General features: G+C 37.7%; 1 protein-coding gene across 1 annotated transcript in view; it reads right to left on the bottom strand.

Annotated features, from left to right (window-relative positions):
- Nucleotides 1-17,005, bottom strand: part of ssh1b (slingshot protein phosphatase 1b) — a 32,933-nt gene extending 15,928 nt beyond the window's left edge. Inside the window, exons 1-7 of the mRNA XM_012849365.3 lie at nt 16,612-17,005; nt 14,013-14,050; nt 4,799-4,899; nt 2,588-2,652; nt 556-677; nt 406-474; nt 61-126 (exon numbers count right to left, since the gene is read on the bottom strand). Coding sequence (XP_012704819.2) covers nt 61-126; nt 406-474; nt 556-677; nt 2,588-2,652; nt 4,799-4,899; nt 14,013-14,050; nt 16,612-16,683 — 533 coding nt within the window. The 5' untranslated portion in view covers nt 16,684-17,005. The remainder of the gene's footprint in view (nt 1-60; nt 127-405; nt 475-555; nt 678-2,587; nt 2,653-4,798; nt 4,900-14,012; nt 14,051-16,611) is intronic.
- Nucleotides 17,006-17,450: the final 445 nt, after the last annotated feature.

The raw sequence follows: 17,450 nt of genomic DNA, 5'->3' as shown, positions 1-17,450 counted from the left end.
AAGCTGTACTGTTGTACTACTTCAGCACGTTCAGGCAGATACCAAATATCGCGTACTTACCACATGGCCTGCACAGAGACAGGCTTGAAGACATGTGACCGCCCCGCTGTGTTCACACTGAAGCCTCTGGTGAGGAAGAAGAGGAGAAGAAGGATCTGTTTGAGGCTGGATGAAGGCTAAGGTTAGTGAGCAGGACAGGGCACATTTAGGGGGACTATTGATGGCTCCAAGCGGTGGAACATTCCTCCAGCAGAGCTAGGCAATGTTACCAGGTCAGCAAGAACTGTTCTTGTGTGTAATTCACTTTGTTGCCACTGGGAGGCAGTGTGTTACCAGGCGAATCACCCCAAACAGACATTCTGTATGTTTGACACAGATAGACCCATCAGTCGTGGCCCATCTTACCCATCTCCATCTAGATGAATGTCGGTGTCGCTCCACAGAGGCAGGACCATCCCGATGGAGCAGTTTTTACTGGAAATTAGCAGAATATCATTTCAGCACATTAAATAAACTGAAAGGACACATAACGCAGTGGTTTGAAAGAGAGAATACCTGTCCTTGTCTGGAAAGTCCATTCCCAAAACAATGTTTTCTTCTGTGTCTTGGTGGCCGTTGGTGTAGATGACGACCATGTAACGCACTCGCTCTGACCATCCGCTTTCTAAGCGCACAGCCTTGGAGACAACGGGGGAATTAACAGATAACGTGTTTACCATTTGGGTCACAGCTTCTTGAAGTCACTGTTTTATTTCTTTGCTAAACTTCAGGGCACATGTTTGAAAGCAGTATTGAGTATTCACTGTAAATCTGAACAAACTTTAAATGGAAAAAAAAAAAAAACAATATGAAAAAAGAGTAAAAGAAAACAAACGTTTACTATGAAGTAGAGGCGCACCGATCCAGCTTTTTCTAATCTGATACGGTAACGATACCTGGGCTGAGCTTATCGGCCGATACCGATACGACTGCTGAATGAACAGTATACCCTGCCATGTGACTGAAGGTCCGCATGGTCTTTAGCATGGTGCTTTAGGGGCAGCTTATTTAAGTTTGTGGTTTTGAATTCACCAACTTTTACACCACCCCTCGCAATTTTTTACGTTGCAGATATTGCATGTTGCAGTCAGACTATCAACTTTGAAATGTTTCCAAATAGCAGACTTGGCTCGGTCAGGTGCTTGCTACACGATGCTCTGTGTTTGGTCATCACTAGCTGCTGTGTGTGCTCTGCATGAGGAAATAACCGGCATTGCAAACGTAGAACTGAAAGACTGAAAAAAAATGAAATGATCCAGCTAACAAGTCAATATTTTAATAAAATCAATGTTAGGCTCACTATACAAGTGTTTTAATGGTTAGGACTGAGATAACTATGAAAGAAGGTTGGTTTTGTGGCTGGTGAAGAAATTTTATGTTCACTTGTCCATATAGTTTGCATCATTACCATGTTGAAAGACCCGGTGACTAGCTTTAAGTTATCTAGCAAAGGCCACCTGATTTTTATTTAAGGAACTGATGATGCCATGCGCTCTAAGAAGGTCCCCAATCCTTCTGCAAGAGAAACAAGCCCACACCATCACAGGTCCTCCTCCATGTTTACCAGTGAAAATGGGGTGTTTTTGACCCCACACACACACCCATTGTAGAACCACCTATGCTATTTGTTGCTGAAAAGTGTAATCTTCATCTCAATTGATCAAATCAAATGATTCCATGTAAACGTCCCAGCAGCAATTAACATGTGCTTATGTTAAAAGGTTGGGCAGAGCCGGATTTTTTTCTGGCATGCCTCCCAAACAACCGGTGGGCGTGCTAAAAAAAACACATGCTGACATAATTTTATACCCCCATCAAACGTTGATTACTAATCAAAAGTTGCGAGTAAAGTTTGATGAATAATGATCGGTATTAAAAATAAGCCACCCAACACATGTTTACCAGGGGTAATAATAAAACAGAGCTGGTAGTGAAACACAGGATCACTGTAGACGTATTTTAATTTTAAAACAATGACAAAAATAGTCAGAACTCAGGTTGTTGTTCAAAGTAGTTCTAGATCATTATTTGGGTCATATCTGAAGTTTCTGTTTAAATAGGGAAAAAACATGAATTATCTGTTTCAGTGTGTGCTGTAGCTATTTATTCTTTATTACTTTAAATTTTGTTAAAATCTGTGCTTGGGTTACTTTTTATTTTTGTGTTATTTGCAAGGTTTAATTTGTAAGCTAATAATGATAATTTATTTTTGTTTGTATTTGCAAAGCAGCCAAGAAGCACTGTGAGCCATTTCTTTAAATAAAGGGAGTGGTATAGGACCAGTATTATTATTTTTTAACCAAAGCAGGAAAAGCAGCAGTAAACAATAAAAACTGATCTTTGTTTAGTTCATGCCAAACAGGATAAATAAACCATAAAATGTAACTTTGAAGTTCTTGACGTTGGGACTGAAATATTCCCACAGTGGCTCATTGATCTGGGAAGTCTGGTTTGACAAACAATGGAATCACCACTACAATGCGAGAGCACTTGTAAATGTATTTATGTGATTAGGTTTATATTTATAGAATAAGAAAAAAAAACTGACCAGCTTGATGCGATCTTCAGACCGTAGTATCTTGAACATCACCTGCAGATGTTGAGGTAAATCCCCTGAAAGGGAAAGAATAACATGAATCTAACGAGTGACGATACATCTCAGAGTTATACATACTGCTATGAAAAAGTAGTCCCCTCCCTCTTGCAGATTTTGTCTGTTTTTGCTCACTCCCAACAGCAAAAGGCTTCAGATCAAACTTTAAAATCGGATAAACATAACTTGAATAATTACAAAATGCAGTTACTTAAATTAGGGGCGGGCCTTTATCATATTGTTTTATTGTTATTGTGAAAATTTTCTTATGATAAGAATTTGGGTTTATCTTGACAACGATAAATTCCAATTAGTGTTGTCTGAAAACCCCAGAAACTGCCAGTATTGTCAGGATTGCTACTTTAGCTATTTTCTCCACTCTTGGTTTTCTCGAGAGCATCAATGAATAGCAATAAATTCAAAAATATTATTAAATGCAGTTACTGTGTGCAGTTTAGTGATGGAAATCACACTTCTTTGTGTAACTAGTGCACTGATGAAAAGTATTTTGAAATCTGTAATAATATGTTATGTAATTAAACATGTGTTTTTTTAAGGACAGCATTTGTGTTTATGGGGCTATAATTGACATGCAGTCAAGCCACACAGTTACCTAAAAAAGATTACAAGAAGCTGTAAATAGTTTTTTTTATCATCACTTTTATCATTATCACAATAATACCACAATATATCGTGATAAAATTTAAAGTCCATATCACCCATCTCTAATTTAAATAATGGCTCTATTTAGTAAAGGTGAAAAAAAGCTATCCAAACCAACGTTGTCAAACCAATCTAAAGGAATGAGATGAAAAAAAGACTCACAGACATCTTTACGTCTGTAAAGGACTACAAAGCCATTTCTAAGGCTTTGATACTTCACAGCCATCGTCAATAAATGGAGAAAACCTTCGAACAGTGGTGAACATTCCTTGGAGTGACCGACCCACCAAAATTACTCCAAGACTACACTGACCATTCATCCAGGATGTCACAGAAGAACCCAGGAGAAAATTGAAATCAGATCTCACTCGCTTCAGTTTAGGTCAGGGTTCATTATTCAACAATCAGAAAAAGACTGGGGGAAAAAAAGTAGCATCTAAGGGAAAGTTTTAAGGTGAAAAACCATCGCTCACCAAAAGCAGCACAAAGGTCTGTCTCGCATATCCCAAAATAATCTGCTCTCTTGCAGAAAAAGCTGCAGAAGTATGCACAGCCATGAATTACTTGTGAACTTAAACATAAGCACACTTTGGGTTATGCAGCAGCACAATAATTGAAGGCACACCAGCGAGTCCTTGTCGTTTAAGTGTAACAAAAAAAGCAATAACAGCACAAATCTGCAAGGGAGGAAACACTGTTTCAAAGCACTGCATCCAAAAATAGTTAAGTATTTAGTTTCGTCTTGACCTTAGCGGCGCAAACGATGGGGGCAGAAGTAGGGCTGAATGATTTAGCAAAATAATCTAATTGCTATTTTTTTAATTTAATATTGCGATTTAATGCGATTATTTTCCAGTTTAATTTATCATGTCTTTTTAAATATATACAAACAACAAATCAATTTGTTTCCTCGCCGTGCGGATTAGTTGCTAAAAGACCCACAGCATCTAAACTGGGAGCAGACATGATTGCGTTCTGCCTACAATATATTTCAACCAAAATTGCAATTTTGACTTTTCTCTGCATTAACCACAAGCAACTAAAATGTTCTCTAAAAAAGATGTTTGTAAAGAAGGACTATTTAAAACAAGAACTTTTAATGTTTCTATTAATCAGAATATTATTCAAGAGAACAGCTTTTAATTGATTTGGACATCAAGCCTTGAACATAAAGTGTAGCCAGTCCTTATATTAAACTGATTGACCAGAACTTAATGCTATGTATGATTATATAAACTCTAATACAAGTAATATATTTAGATTATCTCACTGCTGCAACGGTCTTCCCTTCCATGTGGAGCAAATCCACTTCAAACATTTTAACAACACTTAAAGGATGCGTCTAATTCCCTAATTGTTACATAGCCAAAAATTGCAGACCTATGCGATTTGGAAATTGCATTTTTTTAAATCGCGATTATATTGAAAATGCGATTAATTGTTCAGCCCTAGGCAGAAGTCAGAGGATCAAAGCTTCAGCTGTTTGTGTATAATTGTTCTCACCTGCATGCTTGTGGTGCGCCGGAGTCTTTGGTCCCTGTGTGTTGCCGCCCTGCTGGAGAAACAGGGCAGCGCCTTTGACCATGAAGAAGCTTTCACTGATGCTGGGGGGAAAAAGCAGAACAACGGTCTGACAAAAGACACCAACACAGTGGGCAGTAAGGAGGTAACGGCATAGCAAACAGCAAGTCCAGTAAGATAATGTCTTTTTTTCCTCAAGTGAACAGAGACTATACTCAACAATAGAGTGAATGCAGTAAGAGTTCACAAGCAGGAAGCCAGTTCAGTGGCGGTGAAACCAGTGGCTTCTTTTTAAAATGACTTATTTTGCTTTTTTACTACCATGAATTGTCTCTCTTCATCTCTTTAAAGAGGATACAAGGAACTTTTACCTAGAAAAATGCTGAGTCATCAAAGAATTACTATTGCTAAAAAAGTTTTAAAACCCTTATTACAGCTTCACTGGACAGGATTTTGCTAAATGAAACTCAGCACCGTCCCATTCCAGCATTTAGGACAGGCATGTTTTGCCTGACTTTTGTAGATCATGTTACCTATAACCAAAGCTGAAAGAAAGACTTCAGACTTTTACATATAGGCAGCAGAAAGAGAACTTTAGCATCTCTCTCTTTACACTCGGCATCAGAGTTTGGCTTTGCTCCCACCAGTTATTTAATTTCCTCTTTCAACCAAAAGCCCACAATGCCTGGTATGACAAGAGTGGGACCATGACAAGGCCTTTTGTTTCAGCTCTGCTGCTATGTGCTGACATTAGACGAGTTGCCAGCAAAAAAGAAAAATAAGTCCAAGGCTGAACTAACATAACACTAGAAACAATGATATAAAAACAAAAAAAAGATAGCTTTGCAGTTGTTGGAGGTATTCTAAAAATACAAAAGGTTTTGAAGATACTGTCAAGGGCTGCATTTTTTTAATTTACTAAATATACACAGACATAAAAAACAGAGCTGGTTAATGAAGTATAAACTTCCACTTCAAGGTTTTATAGAATGCAAAGTTTTAAAAAGTGTTTTAAAGAACAAACAAACAAAAAACCCCCACTAATTTCTACTTTAAAGTGTATCTGCGATGAATGATGACATCACAAACGCACAAGAATTGACCCAATCAGCTGGATTAGTGAACATTAAGAAGATTATCAACGTTTATTGTATTTTATAAAGCGCTTTACTTGTTACGGGTGTAATTCTGTATTTGGGCCACAATCAGACCCTGAAGCCATGATGGATGCTGCTGTGCATGGCAAAGCAAATGGAGATGATGACAAATATCGCCTTCAGAACTTAAAGCGGTACAAATCGGTTCGATCTGTGCGTATTCACTTTAGCCTATATCTTTCAATGCAATTATGTCAAAGCGCCGACTTATTGAATATGATGTCAGTCTCAACTGTGAATTGATTTAAGCATTGCCATCTCTCATTTAATCCATTTTTCACTTGTTTTATTTTCATTAATTTCCTTTGCATGTTCTTTTGAGTAGCGAGTAGTGTTTCCTAGTGTTTTATTAAGTAGAATAATTGCTGTAACAGGGAATTATTAGTTTAAGAAATAATAACTTGTGAAATAGTAGTTGTTAGTGGTTATTTTGGTCCAGAAGTTGAATGGTCTCTAAGAGCAAAATGAAGTACCTCCTTTTTGAGTTACCAACTGAATAAACAGACATTTTCATTGGTTTGTGGTAAAGAAGTAAGGATTAAAACTCTAATTGCAATTATAATTTGAGTTATCAACGTTTTCTGGATAAGTCTAATCTGTCAACAACCAGTCAGATCACACTTTTCCAGCATAAATAAGCTCATAATTGCTAATTAATAAACAAATTGTTAGTGTTAATCATTGCAGGCTCATTGCCCTTGGATCACAACCATTTGAATTCAATTTGTTGTAGCTACCATTTAGGTTTAAATGATCTATTTTTAAATTCTAATAGCAAATTATAATTAATAATAATATTCATAATCAAACAGGTTTGTGGCATAACATAAATGAAAGAAAAACAGCAAGAGAAATACAAATAAGCATACGCAAATCAACTTAATTTGGCTGCCTTATGCTTTCCTGTGACGTCACCAAAGGCATATTTGTGCAGAACATTACAATTAACATAATAGTAAAAAATACATAAAAACTGAGAAACCGATCCCGAGAAGAGGTTCAAAATGTTGAAGACTAAAAAGTGAACTTTGACTTATTTTACAGAGACGTCTGTTGGGCGTAACTCCTTCATATCCTTCAAACCACCACACAGCCACAGTGGTCGTTTCCGTATGTTAAAGTAGCCTCCTAATACAGGCTGATGCATACTTGACACATTCAAAGGTTCATATTGAAAGCATTTTGCTTCCAGCAAACAGTTGGAGTTGATGATTTAAGCCTAATTTAGCATTTTTGCATGCTAAATACCTGTGATTACATCTATTGCATTTTCTACATTCAAATTAAGAATATCTACTTAAATTAGAACATGTTTTGCAGTAAAAACACAAAATATTTTTGTTAGAACTGTGAATAAATTCTTGCAGGGTTGGGTAAAAACTTCAGTTGATGCAAAAAATATGTCCACAAAAAAAAAAAAAACATTTTCTAGGTTTACCTGAAGGTTTTTTTAGACTATCTGTACTTGAGTTAAAGGCACAAATTTTGATTTGCTACTGACAAAAAGCCTAATTCCTGTTTGAAATTGGTTCCTTGCTAAGGTCTCTATGAAATGTAGAAACACACACACCAACTCACCTCCTAGGGTTTAGGTGCCTTTTAAGGGCTGAATGATTCATGAGTCATAAATGAGTGAAAAATGCAGCTAAAGCTAAAAACCTTGCAGAGAGCCCAAAAGTACTGCTTTTAGATCAGTAAAGGATAAAATGAAAGTCTGGCTCCTTGTACAGAAATGGCGAAGAGATGAAGGATGAGTTTAAACAGCGCCGTGACTGAAAGGCTTAAAAAAAGTGAGAATTATTAGTAAATTAACCCGATGACACGCCCCCATGTCCTAAGCTGCTGCAACAAGCCCAATCACCCCAACATCGGCTGCTCTGAGAACTTACATGCGACAGATCTCCCTCCGCGTCAGAGAAGCTTTCTTCACAAAGTGAGGCAGCTCTTTGAAAATAACTCCATGTGAAGACTTTACAACTAGCTGCATCCTGCTGGTTTTAAGATTTCCAGTCACCTCAGAAAAGCCCAGGCTTGTCCAAAAAGAGCCCCTCATTTCCACCCTTGTTCCCATCTCCCACAACTGCCCCTTTCCTCTACCTGACGCCGTTCAACTCATGCCACCTCCCTCGTCCTTCATCTTCTCCTTTCTTTCCACCGGACGCTTCTTCCGTGCCGCCGGCTTCTCTTTGCAGCACGTGATTCAGCACTCGTCTCTGCAACAATGCCCTCATTCAGAGCGAGAGCGTGCAGGCGGGTGGGAACGTCTCATGTTTGACACGCAGGAATCAGGACTTCACGTCGATGATGAATCAACGAAACATGACAGGGCTTTCTTTTTTTTTTCTTTCCAGCCCACACATCCAACACAAAAGCGAGAGTGTTCGGCAAAGCTTTGCTGATACATGCCTTGACTTCTGTGACGTTGGCTGGATAAAGAAAAGCCTTGTTTCTGAATGGGGACAAAAGTTTACGCGCTGTTTGTTATATAACACAGTGTGAGAAACTATTTTTAAAAACTTGTCACATTGAATCTATTTTTCCACCTGCTTTGTCTATGAGAGAATAAGCAGGGAGGACAATACAGGCTAAACGTCTGTCAAAATAAGTCTTAAGAATCAATAAAGCCTAATAAAGAGAAAAGTTAAACTAACCCTCTTCTTCTTATGGTGTTGTTCAACATTACCTTTTAAAACCTCACCACAACAGCATGATTATAATAACTAATAAAGCAACAATACCAGTACAGATCAAGAAGAGTGCAGCCTCTTTTAGGGGTTTCATAGATCAGGACATAATGAAAGTATCACCTGGTATGTAATCAAATCTAACCTCTAGTGTACAGCAGCATGCAGAAAATTACAAACCGGTAAATATTTAGTTTCATTTATTTCGAGCGTGTCGTGTGTGGGGGGGCCAGTTGCAGGGGGCTTTAGACCAGATGACCCATCACCACCTTCCTTTAGAATGTGATCCCCTTCCATTAAATATTCTATTTTTGTAATTAAAAGAGCCTATGTGTTGCAGTGTTCTTGTTAGGCATTAGTTGGTAACTAATATTTTGGCTGAGAGGGAATTGAGTTTAAAGGAGGATCAATTCAAACAGGCACTAAGGGCAGCCCTGGGGTCCTGGTTATCTGTGGCGGGAATGTAGGCAGATCAGCAGACCATTACAGCCACTAGTATGAAACCGGTTTGGACTTATATGTGCCTGTTACTGTGTACATTCAGAAAAAAACGGAAAGTAAAGGATTATTTTAAACTAATGCATGTGTCGACGTCTCCATTGATCGAGTGTGCAACACGTACGCCAAGAACAAAACAACAAAATATCGCTGCACAAGTAGAAGAAAAAACAAAAACAAAAATCTATCCACACAACATAATGTATGCAGATGAACAAAAGGGAGTGGGAAAAAGTAAAACTTATTGAATCCCACTTTGAAAATAATACAATCACAACTGTTAGTATTATATGCCCATGTAATAAATAATCCGTGCATAAGTATGTGTAAATATGTACGTGTGGTTTTACACAAGTAACGATTATTTACCAATACAAACAATGGTAAAACGAATACCACATGACAGTGAATCTCACATATCATCAATGGTAAGGAGAATACCACATTGGTAGCAACAATCTGAATGCTCACCAAACACGAACGCTAATAAACCTAACTAGTTCTATATTGTGACAAGATATACTGTTAATAAGATGAAAAAAAAATAAAAAAAATAAACCTGCAGTGGAAAACTAAGCACATCCCGGCTAACTGCATATAATTTAGGAAGAAAGGTAGGAGCCAGGTGCTGCCAACAACACTTGACTGACTGGTCATCAGCAAATGTGTCCACCTCTATAAAACTTCTGGCAGTTTGCTGGTCTTAAGGACGGTGTGTGGCAACAGCATCAAGGCGCAAAGACTTTAGAGAAGCAACTGTTTATTCACATCATACTGGGCGAGGTTTCATTCAATTTTTAGGCTGTTACCGTATTTTTTTGGACTATAATGCGCACTTAAAATCCTTACATTTTCTCAAAAATTGATAGTGCGCCTTATAATCCAGTGCATTTTACACATGATTACTGTACTTGTGTTTTACTGGCCGATTTTATGTGGTATGATGCACTCAAAAATACGTTATAATGTGTAAGTACGATTTTGGTTTGCAACAAGGCCGCTATGCTCAATAGATATTCGGAGAATTACGGTAAACTGTGTCACTACCTGATCGGACCCCTGAGCTGTCTACAATACTGCCTGACTGTAATGTCGAAATTAGAAGTGCATTCATGTAAGACTTCCAGCGCCCGGAGTACGCGCTAGCAGCAATAAACCAAGTAAGTTAATTCAATATAAAAGTTACGTTTATTTTGGCCTTATGTTAGGCCAAACCACCTGCGTCAGTTTTTCGATACTCCCTTTTTTCCACTTCTAACTGCTGGAGCATTTCTCCACAGAGACTTTTTCTTCCCAGAAACAACCTTCATTTTAATTGCAGCAATGCAGTCAATAATGTCTGAAACTTTAGACTGAAAGTTATCTACTAGTTCATCTGCTGAATGCAGGACAAAGACGACGCAGAGGAGTAAGCTTGGTTAAAGGTTTCAGTGGCATCATCCTTAAAGATGCGTTTTCTTATGATTTCCCTTTGGCTAAATGAGTCACTGGAAATTATGCTTTCAAAGGTAACAGAGAAGTGATCAGATAAGGCAACATCAGTTACGTTGACCTTGGAAATGTTTAGACCTTTAGTGATGATCAGGTCTAAAATATGTCCCTGTTTGTATGTTGGCTGCTTAACATGTTGAGTTAAACCAAAGTTTCTAAGTGTGTCACACATTATTTTGTAATTCTGTCTTCAGGGTTGTCAACGTGAAAGTTGAAATCTCCCACAATAATTAAACAGTCATAATCAACCCATATCACAGATAGGAGGTCATTAAAGACATTAAAAAAAAGTTGGTTTTGGACACGAGCCTGATCCGAACCTCTCATGTTACATAGGTGAGTTTTTTTTTGGAAGGGCTGCCTGCACTGAGCATCCATACGCACAAAGTGCTGCATATTGACCTGAAAAATCATTTAATATATCTCAAATTAAGCTAATACTTGGGTCAAAAATTACATGGTGCTGCTTTAAGGTGTCAGAAACTGGATCCCCAACAAGAAAATAATCAGATCGTCCCAGGTTGTCTCGGGTTTGATTATTGGATCATTTATTTTTTGTTTTCAATTATTGGACCATTTAATGCAGGTCCACCCTGTTCAACAACTAATTAATAGAAGCCAACAGTGACACAAACATTTAAAAAAACAACAACAAGACAATAATACAAAACTACAACCAAATATGATGAAGAAAATTCTCCCCACAAACCCATCAACAGTAAACAAAAAAAAGTAGCTTGGTTTAGCCAAAATCAAATCTACGCCCCATTAACATCCCATCAATCCCAATTGATTATTTTCCTATAGTCATTTATAAATCATTCACCCTTATTTTTGCTTATGTTACACAAGGTTTACATCAGTTTTTGTAGACTGATGCTCTGACTGCAACTTTCACAAAGTATTTACCTTAATAATTAAAACAAACACCTCTGAAAAACTGTTTTACGGATAATGATGAATGTCTTGTTGAGTCAAAGTAAAAAACAAGTTTTTTAAAAAAAATGTTCAGCTCTTTCTATTAAATGGTACAGCATTTGTTTCTTTCCCCCTATCAACAGAAATCTTCATCACTGTCCATGTTTTGTAGCTCAGACTGATCCTAAAAATAGATCCAATTTGTTATTTTTAATCATACGTCGCTGAAATCTCTATCGTGACAAAGCAAAACCAAGTTTTAGGAGAGACCACCTAATTGTCTGCAGACTGAGGACACAGCGAGGGATATAGGGCCAGATTTGGTCCAACGACCCTGCATGGGTACAATTTGCAAACTTAGAGAAACAGATTAGTTACTTAGTCACAGTTACAAACTGAGCGTTGCACCAGCAAACCTTTCACCTTTCACCTCTGGAATACTGCCAAAACTAGAAACATTCTGTCTAGTGGTGATGCTGAAAAACTAGTCCATGCATTTGTTACTTCAAGGCTGGACTATTGTAATTCTTTACTATCAGGAAGTCCACAAAATGCAGTTCAAAGCCTTCAGCTGATCCAAAATGCTGCAGCAAGAGTTCTGATGAAAATCAACAAGCGGGATCATATTTCTCCAATTTTAGCTTACCTTCATTGGCTTCCTATTAAATCAAGAATAGAATTTAAAATTCTTCTTCTAACGTATAAAGCCCTTAATAATGAAGCTCCATCATACATCAGAGCTCTGATTACCCCGTATGTTCCTAACAGAGCACTTCGTTCTCAGACTGCAGGTCTGCTGGTGGTTCCTAGAGTCTCTAAAAGTAGAATGGGAGGCAGATCCTTTAGCTATCAGGCTCCTCTCCTGTGGAACCAACTCCCAGTTTTGCTCCGTGAGGCAGACACCCTGTCTACTTTTAAGACTAATCTTAAAACTTTCCTTTTTGACAAAGCTTATAGTTAGAGTGGCTCATGTTACCCTGAGCTATCTCTATAGTTATGGTGCTGTAGGCTTAGGCTACTGGAGGACATCAGGGTCTATTTTTCTTACTCTACTGAGTTCTACTGTTCTCCAATTTGCATTGCTTGTCGTCATTTCAGCTTTTAACTTTTTGTTCCCTCTCTTTTTTCTTCATAGTAGGTACACCTGGTCTGACGTTCTGTTAACTGTGACATCATCCAAGGAAGACAGATCACCCGCTACTACCATCTAATGTAGAACAGATTACTAGATCAATGTGTGCTTCTGTGCTTTTTTGTCTCTCTTGTTGTGTCTCTGCTCTGTCTTCTCTAACCCCAGTCGGTCGAGGCAGATGACCGTTCATACTGAGCCCGGTTCTGCTGAAAGGTTTTTCCTTCCTGTTAAAGGGGAGTTTTTCTTCCCACTGTTGCTTCATGCTTGCTCAGTATGAGGGATTGCAGCAAAGCCATAGACAATGCAGACAACTCTCCCTGTAGCTCTACGCTTCTCCAGGAGTGAATGCTGCTTGTTGTGACTTTGATGCAATCAACTGGTTCCCTTATGTAGGAGATTTTTGACCAATCTGTATAATCTGACCCAATCTGTATAATCTGATTGAATTTTAATTTGTAAAGTGCCTTGAGATGACATGCTTCATGAATTGGCGCTATATAAATAAAATTGAATTGAATTGAACTTGTGGAATGGGTTTGTAAACCTTTGACTTAAAAAAACATACATATTTTAAATGTTCATTAAGACAATAATACACTCGCTGTATAAAAGAGACATCCTTTCTTACTGGCTGATACTAAATTGCATTAAACATTTCCTGTTTTAGGATTAGCAAAATAATTTTCTATATGCATGAATAATGATATTTTTTAGAGCCGTTTTTTGAGCTTTCTTCACATTTAGAAGTTTACTTGGATTTTCCTAGTGTTTGTTAAAAATAACCTTCAATCTTTCTGACTTGGGTCAAATGTTTTAGGTATTCTTTCACAAGCTCCTCACAGTCATCCCTCCTGCAGCAAAACTCTCAAAATGCCAATGCTACCACCCTCACTGCTCTCAGGCTTGCAGGCTTCTCTCTTTTTCCTCCAAATGTAACAACGGTAATTATGGACTAAAACTTTAATTTTATGTTTCATCAGCCTTTTTTAATCAGATTATTTTTCGTAGCATTTAGCAAATAAACATGATACATGACCTAAAACTGGGAAGGTTTATTCTTATTTAATGTCAGACAATTAAAAAAGAAAATCTATAAGTTTCTGACCTAAGGATATTGATCTAAAGAATTCCTCTTTGTATCTCTTGAAGTTGTTCATTAGGGAATAACACGGTAAATATTTACAACACAAGGAACGTTGCAACAATAAAGTCTGCTCCCTAGTTCAGGGGTCGCCACAGCAAGTCATTACAACTTGCACACAGAGGAACAATGTAATACATATGAAATATCGTAAAAGACTTCTTAAAGTTCTTACCTCTGATTATTTTTCCTGTCATCATCACTTCCGAAATCCTAATGGTAAAAAACAACAAAAAACAAAAACAAAGCACAGAACTTTAAATGTAACTTATAGCAGCAGTACATGAAATGCTTCAGGCAATTTCGGCTTAATAGGTACTTCAACAAAAAAGCTATCCGAGACAACAATGGCGGCTCGCAGCGAGGAAGCAAGCGGTAACATTGATTGCTATTTCATCAGCGTTGTCCCTGCGCGTAATGTAGAATTTTATTTGCAGATTTTCCATCTGCAGACGACATCGTCATTTACCGACATTGCGGCATATCCAAGATGGTGGCTGTTCTGTTTTGGTTTTCCCTGCGTCGCTCTAGTCAGCATCACAGGTTGGTTTGAGGGGTTGAAGTAGTACATTAGTAAAGGCGATGGACAAGTGGTTTTACAATATGGTCCAATCATATGCAAGGATTTTTGATAACGCTCGTTCTGAAATTTCCAGTGAAGCAATTGCAGATGGATCTGTGGAACAAAATCCATCTGGCGAGAGTCAGGTTATCATTTTTATATATATATATATATATATATATATATATATATATATATATATATATATATATATATATATATATATATAAACAATTACTCAGAACGCCAAGGTCATCAAAATCCTGTCTATTTTTTAATTTTAAAATATTTTGTATGTATGTAATCATTGCAGACATTTAGAGAAAATGACATCCTTTTGTCTGAATTAACTTCACTTTTGATGTTACCTTGTCAATATGGGAAAGGTATCAATAATGTTAGGTAAAAAGCTGCTATTTTTAACTTTTAAGCATAAATCACATCATCTGCAGGCATGTAGTGTTAGATAATAGAATAATGTACAATAATATACTGGGATTTTCATTTTTGTGAGGTTTTGAAAACCCATTACAGTTGAAAAACTAAGGAAAATGCAACTATCAGAAACCTCATGATAACACTGCTAAACATTTTAAAATATGTTTCAAAGCTGTTCAATTGGAAAGTTGGAAAGCTTTATAAATGACTGCATTTTAAGATTAGAAATCTTTGGAACAAAATGTTTTAAAGTATAAAATCAAACAGATTAAAGGTCAAATTGTGCTCTATGGATACAATCATGGATGTGACGTTGGTGTTAGACCAGTTTTTTGTTTGTATTTTAATCCAGTGCATTTCTTTCCATTTCTTTGAATATTTTGAGCATTGATAGTTTATGCAAGAAAACTGTTGACTGTTTTTTGGTTTAAAGTGTAAAATACAGTTTAAAAAAAATACAGTTGGCATTCAAGTAATTTCAGATTTGGCACGTAAACATTAACACCAATTTTAAAAAAATTGCACATTTCAGACATTTTTCTTCATACTATTCTTTGCTACTCTGTCTGTACAAAAGAATACTCATATTTTAATAAAAACAATAAATAAACATCAATTATGTTTAGTCACAGGTAACACCAATAACAGAAATATAGCTCTTGACTTCTAAATGTTTTTGTTTTTAAAGACGTACAATTTAGCATATTTTTGACTGCGACATTCAACATTTTCCATAGATTGACTCATATTTTATTTTATTTATAGGGAGTCAGGGAGCAGTTTCATCCCCTGCATTAACAAAATATATTCATAAATGTTACACGGTTTGCTGCAGCTAGAATAATCACTTTTCTTAACGCATATGGCAGCGGCTTCTACTGGCCAAGTTGTTATCTAACATTTTATAAAGTCCTAAAGAGAATTCTGGCCCTCTTCAGAAAGCACATATTCTTCATTCACCATGACTCCAGGACTTCAGTGCTGAAAATGTGATTTGAAGAGCTTAAATTACTTTCAAATTCAGCTTTTTCTTACAGATCAGTAAGTGTTTTAACGGGGGTAACACACTATAGGCTACAGAATTAATGGTTTCTTGGTTTTGAAGCATTAAAAGTAAAAAAATAAAAATCATATTTTTTCTTTTTCTTTTAAATGACTCCTTTTATACAACAGTTGCAAACTGGAAAATAAAACAACAGAAATAAAAATGTCACTGGCTTATAATTATTTTTTCTGTATTGTTTTGCAAACAAATGTTAAATCCTTGCAAAGAACCACGTGTTTTCCCCCCTTAAAATCAGCTGCTATCCCATAACACAGTTATGTTTCTGAGCTTTAATCGTTACATCACTGAAAAAGGTCACAGGCAAATGCCAGAATCTGTGGACTGAACTGTGAAAAGCTGTTCTTCTCACAAACTGCAAAAGCTGTGAGTGCATAAATGCCAGTGACCAAGCAGGGAGAGCAACCTCTGAGAGCAAAATGAGCACTTTGACTTGACAGCTAAGCCCCGGACGGCTTCCCCTCCCCCGCTGCAGGATTTTGTTTACAAATCCTGGTGCAAAAGCTGCAACTAACTACCGAAACAAAAGCCTGTCAAGTACACAAAACACACGGCAGGCATGCATTGCAGGACATTAGTCGCCACACTAATGTCCTGCATTGGCTCTTGCAGGAGCCAATGCTCCTGCAAGAGCATTGGCTCTTGCAGGAGCGTTCTTAGCGCCTCCTCACACCCCGCACACAAATCGCGATGCCCGGCTTTCCCACTCACCTCCCCCGCGCTGCTGCTGGCCGAGGATGCCGCACTGGGGGTGGGGGATCGCTGCAGAGTCACCAGGGCCATGGCCGGTGGGCTGCGGCGGCCGCGGAGGGCAGCAGAGGATCAGGGAAGGGAGGGGAGAAGGATGCGCCGCTGCTTCTGCCTCTGTCACCGGGTAGAAAATAATGCCGAGTAAGACTCTCTCTCATCCAGCGGCAGTACCGGACTCCACAGACCCCGTTCCGTGTCCCCTCTGCGGCTCCCGGAGCCCTCCTGGGCGGGAAATCAGGGGAGGCGTCCCGGGTTTGGCTCCAGCCAGCGGTCCAAGAGATTTTCCACGGCGGTCAGACAAACAAAACACGCTGCAGGTAGCAAAGCGGAGCAGAAATGACATGCAGCTTTAGAGGCGGCCTCTGATTGGCTGGCCTAGTTCGCGTGCGCGCTGTCATTGGGCCAATGTTGTCAAGGTGACAGACCAGACTAGGAACACCCATCCCATGCTGTTAGTGTTATTTTGCTAAATACAAATAATGTACGCAGACATCATGTAACTAAAATAAAAATACGATCAAATAAATGATAAATTAGAAAATAAAATATATCTCATGCATGGAGCCATTTTATAAAATTCTACAAATGACAAAACGATGGTGATTAAAAAAAAACTTGAAAATTTGTTGTAATATAATATAAATGTATTCTTAAATATTCACATATCTGGAAGTTCAGTAAAATATTTTAATTTTATTTGAATTTAAATGTCATTATTTTAGCCTAAATAATAGCGTAGCAGATTAAGCGATATATATTTTTTTCCCATAAGACAATTTTTAATGAAACAGATAGCAACA

Source organism: Fundulus heteroclitus, unplaced genomic scaffold (genome assembly GCF_011125445.2).
Source record: "Fundulus heteroclitus isolate FHET01 unplaced genomic scaffold, MU-UCD_Fhet_4.1 scaffold_378, whole genome shotgun sequence".
In the NCBI taxonomy this organism is placed as follows: domain Eukaryota; kingdom Metazoa; phylum Chordata; class Actinopteri; order Cyprinodontiformes; family Fundulidae; genus Fundulus; species Fundulus heteroclitus.
This window is presented reverse-complemented; position numbering and strand designations above follow the sequence as displayed.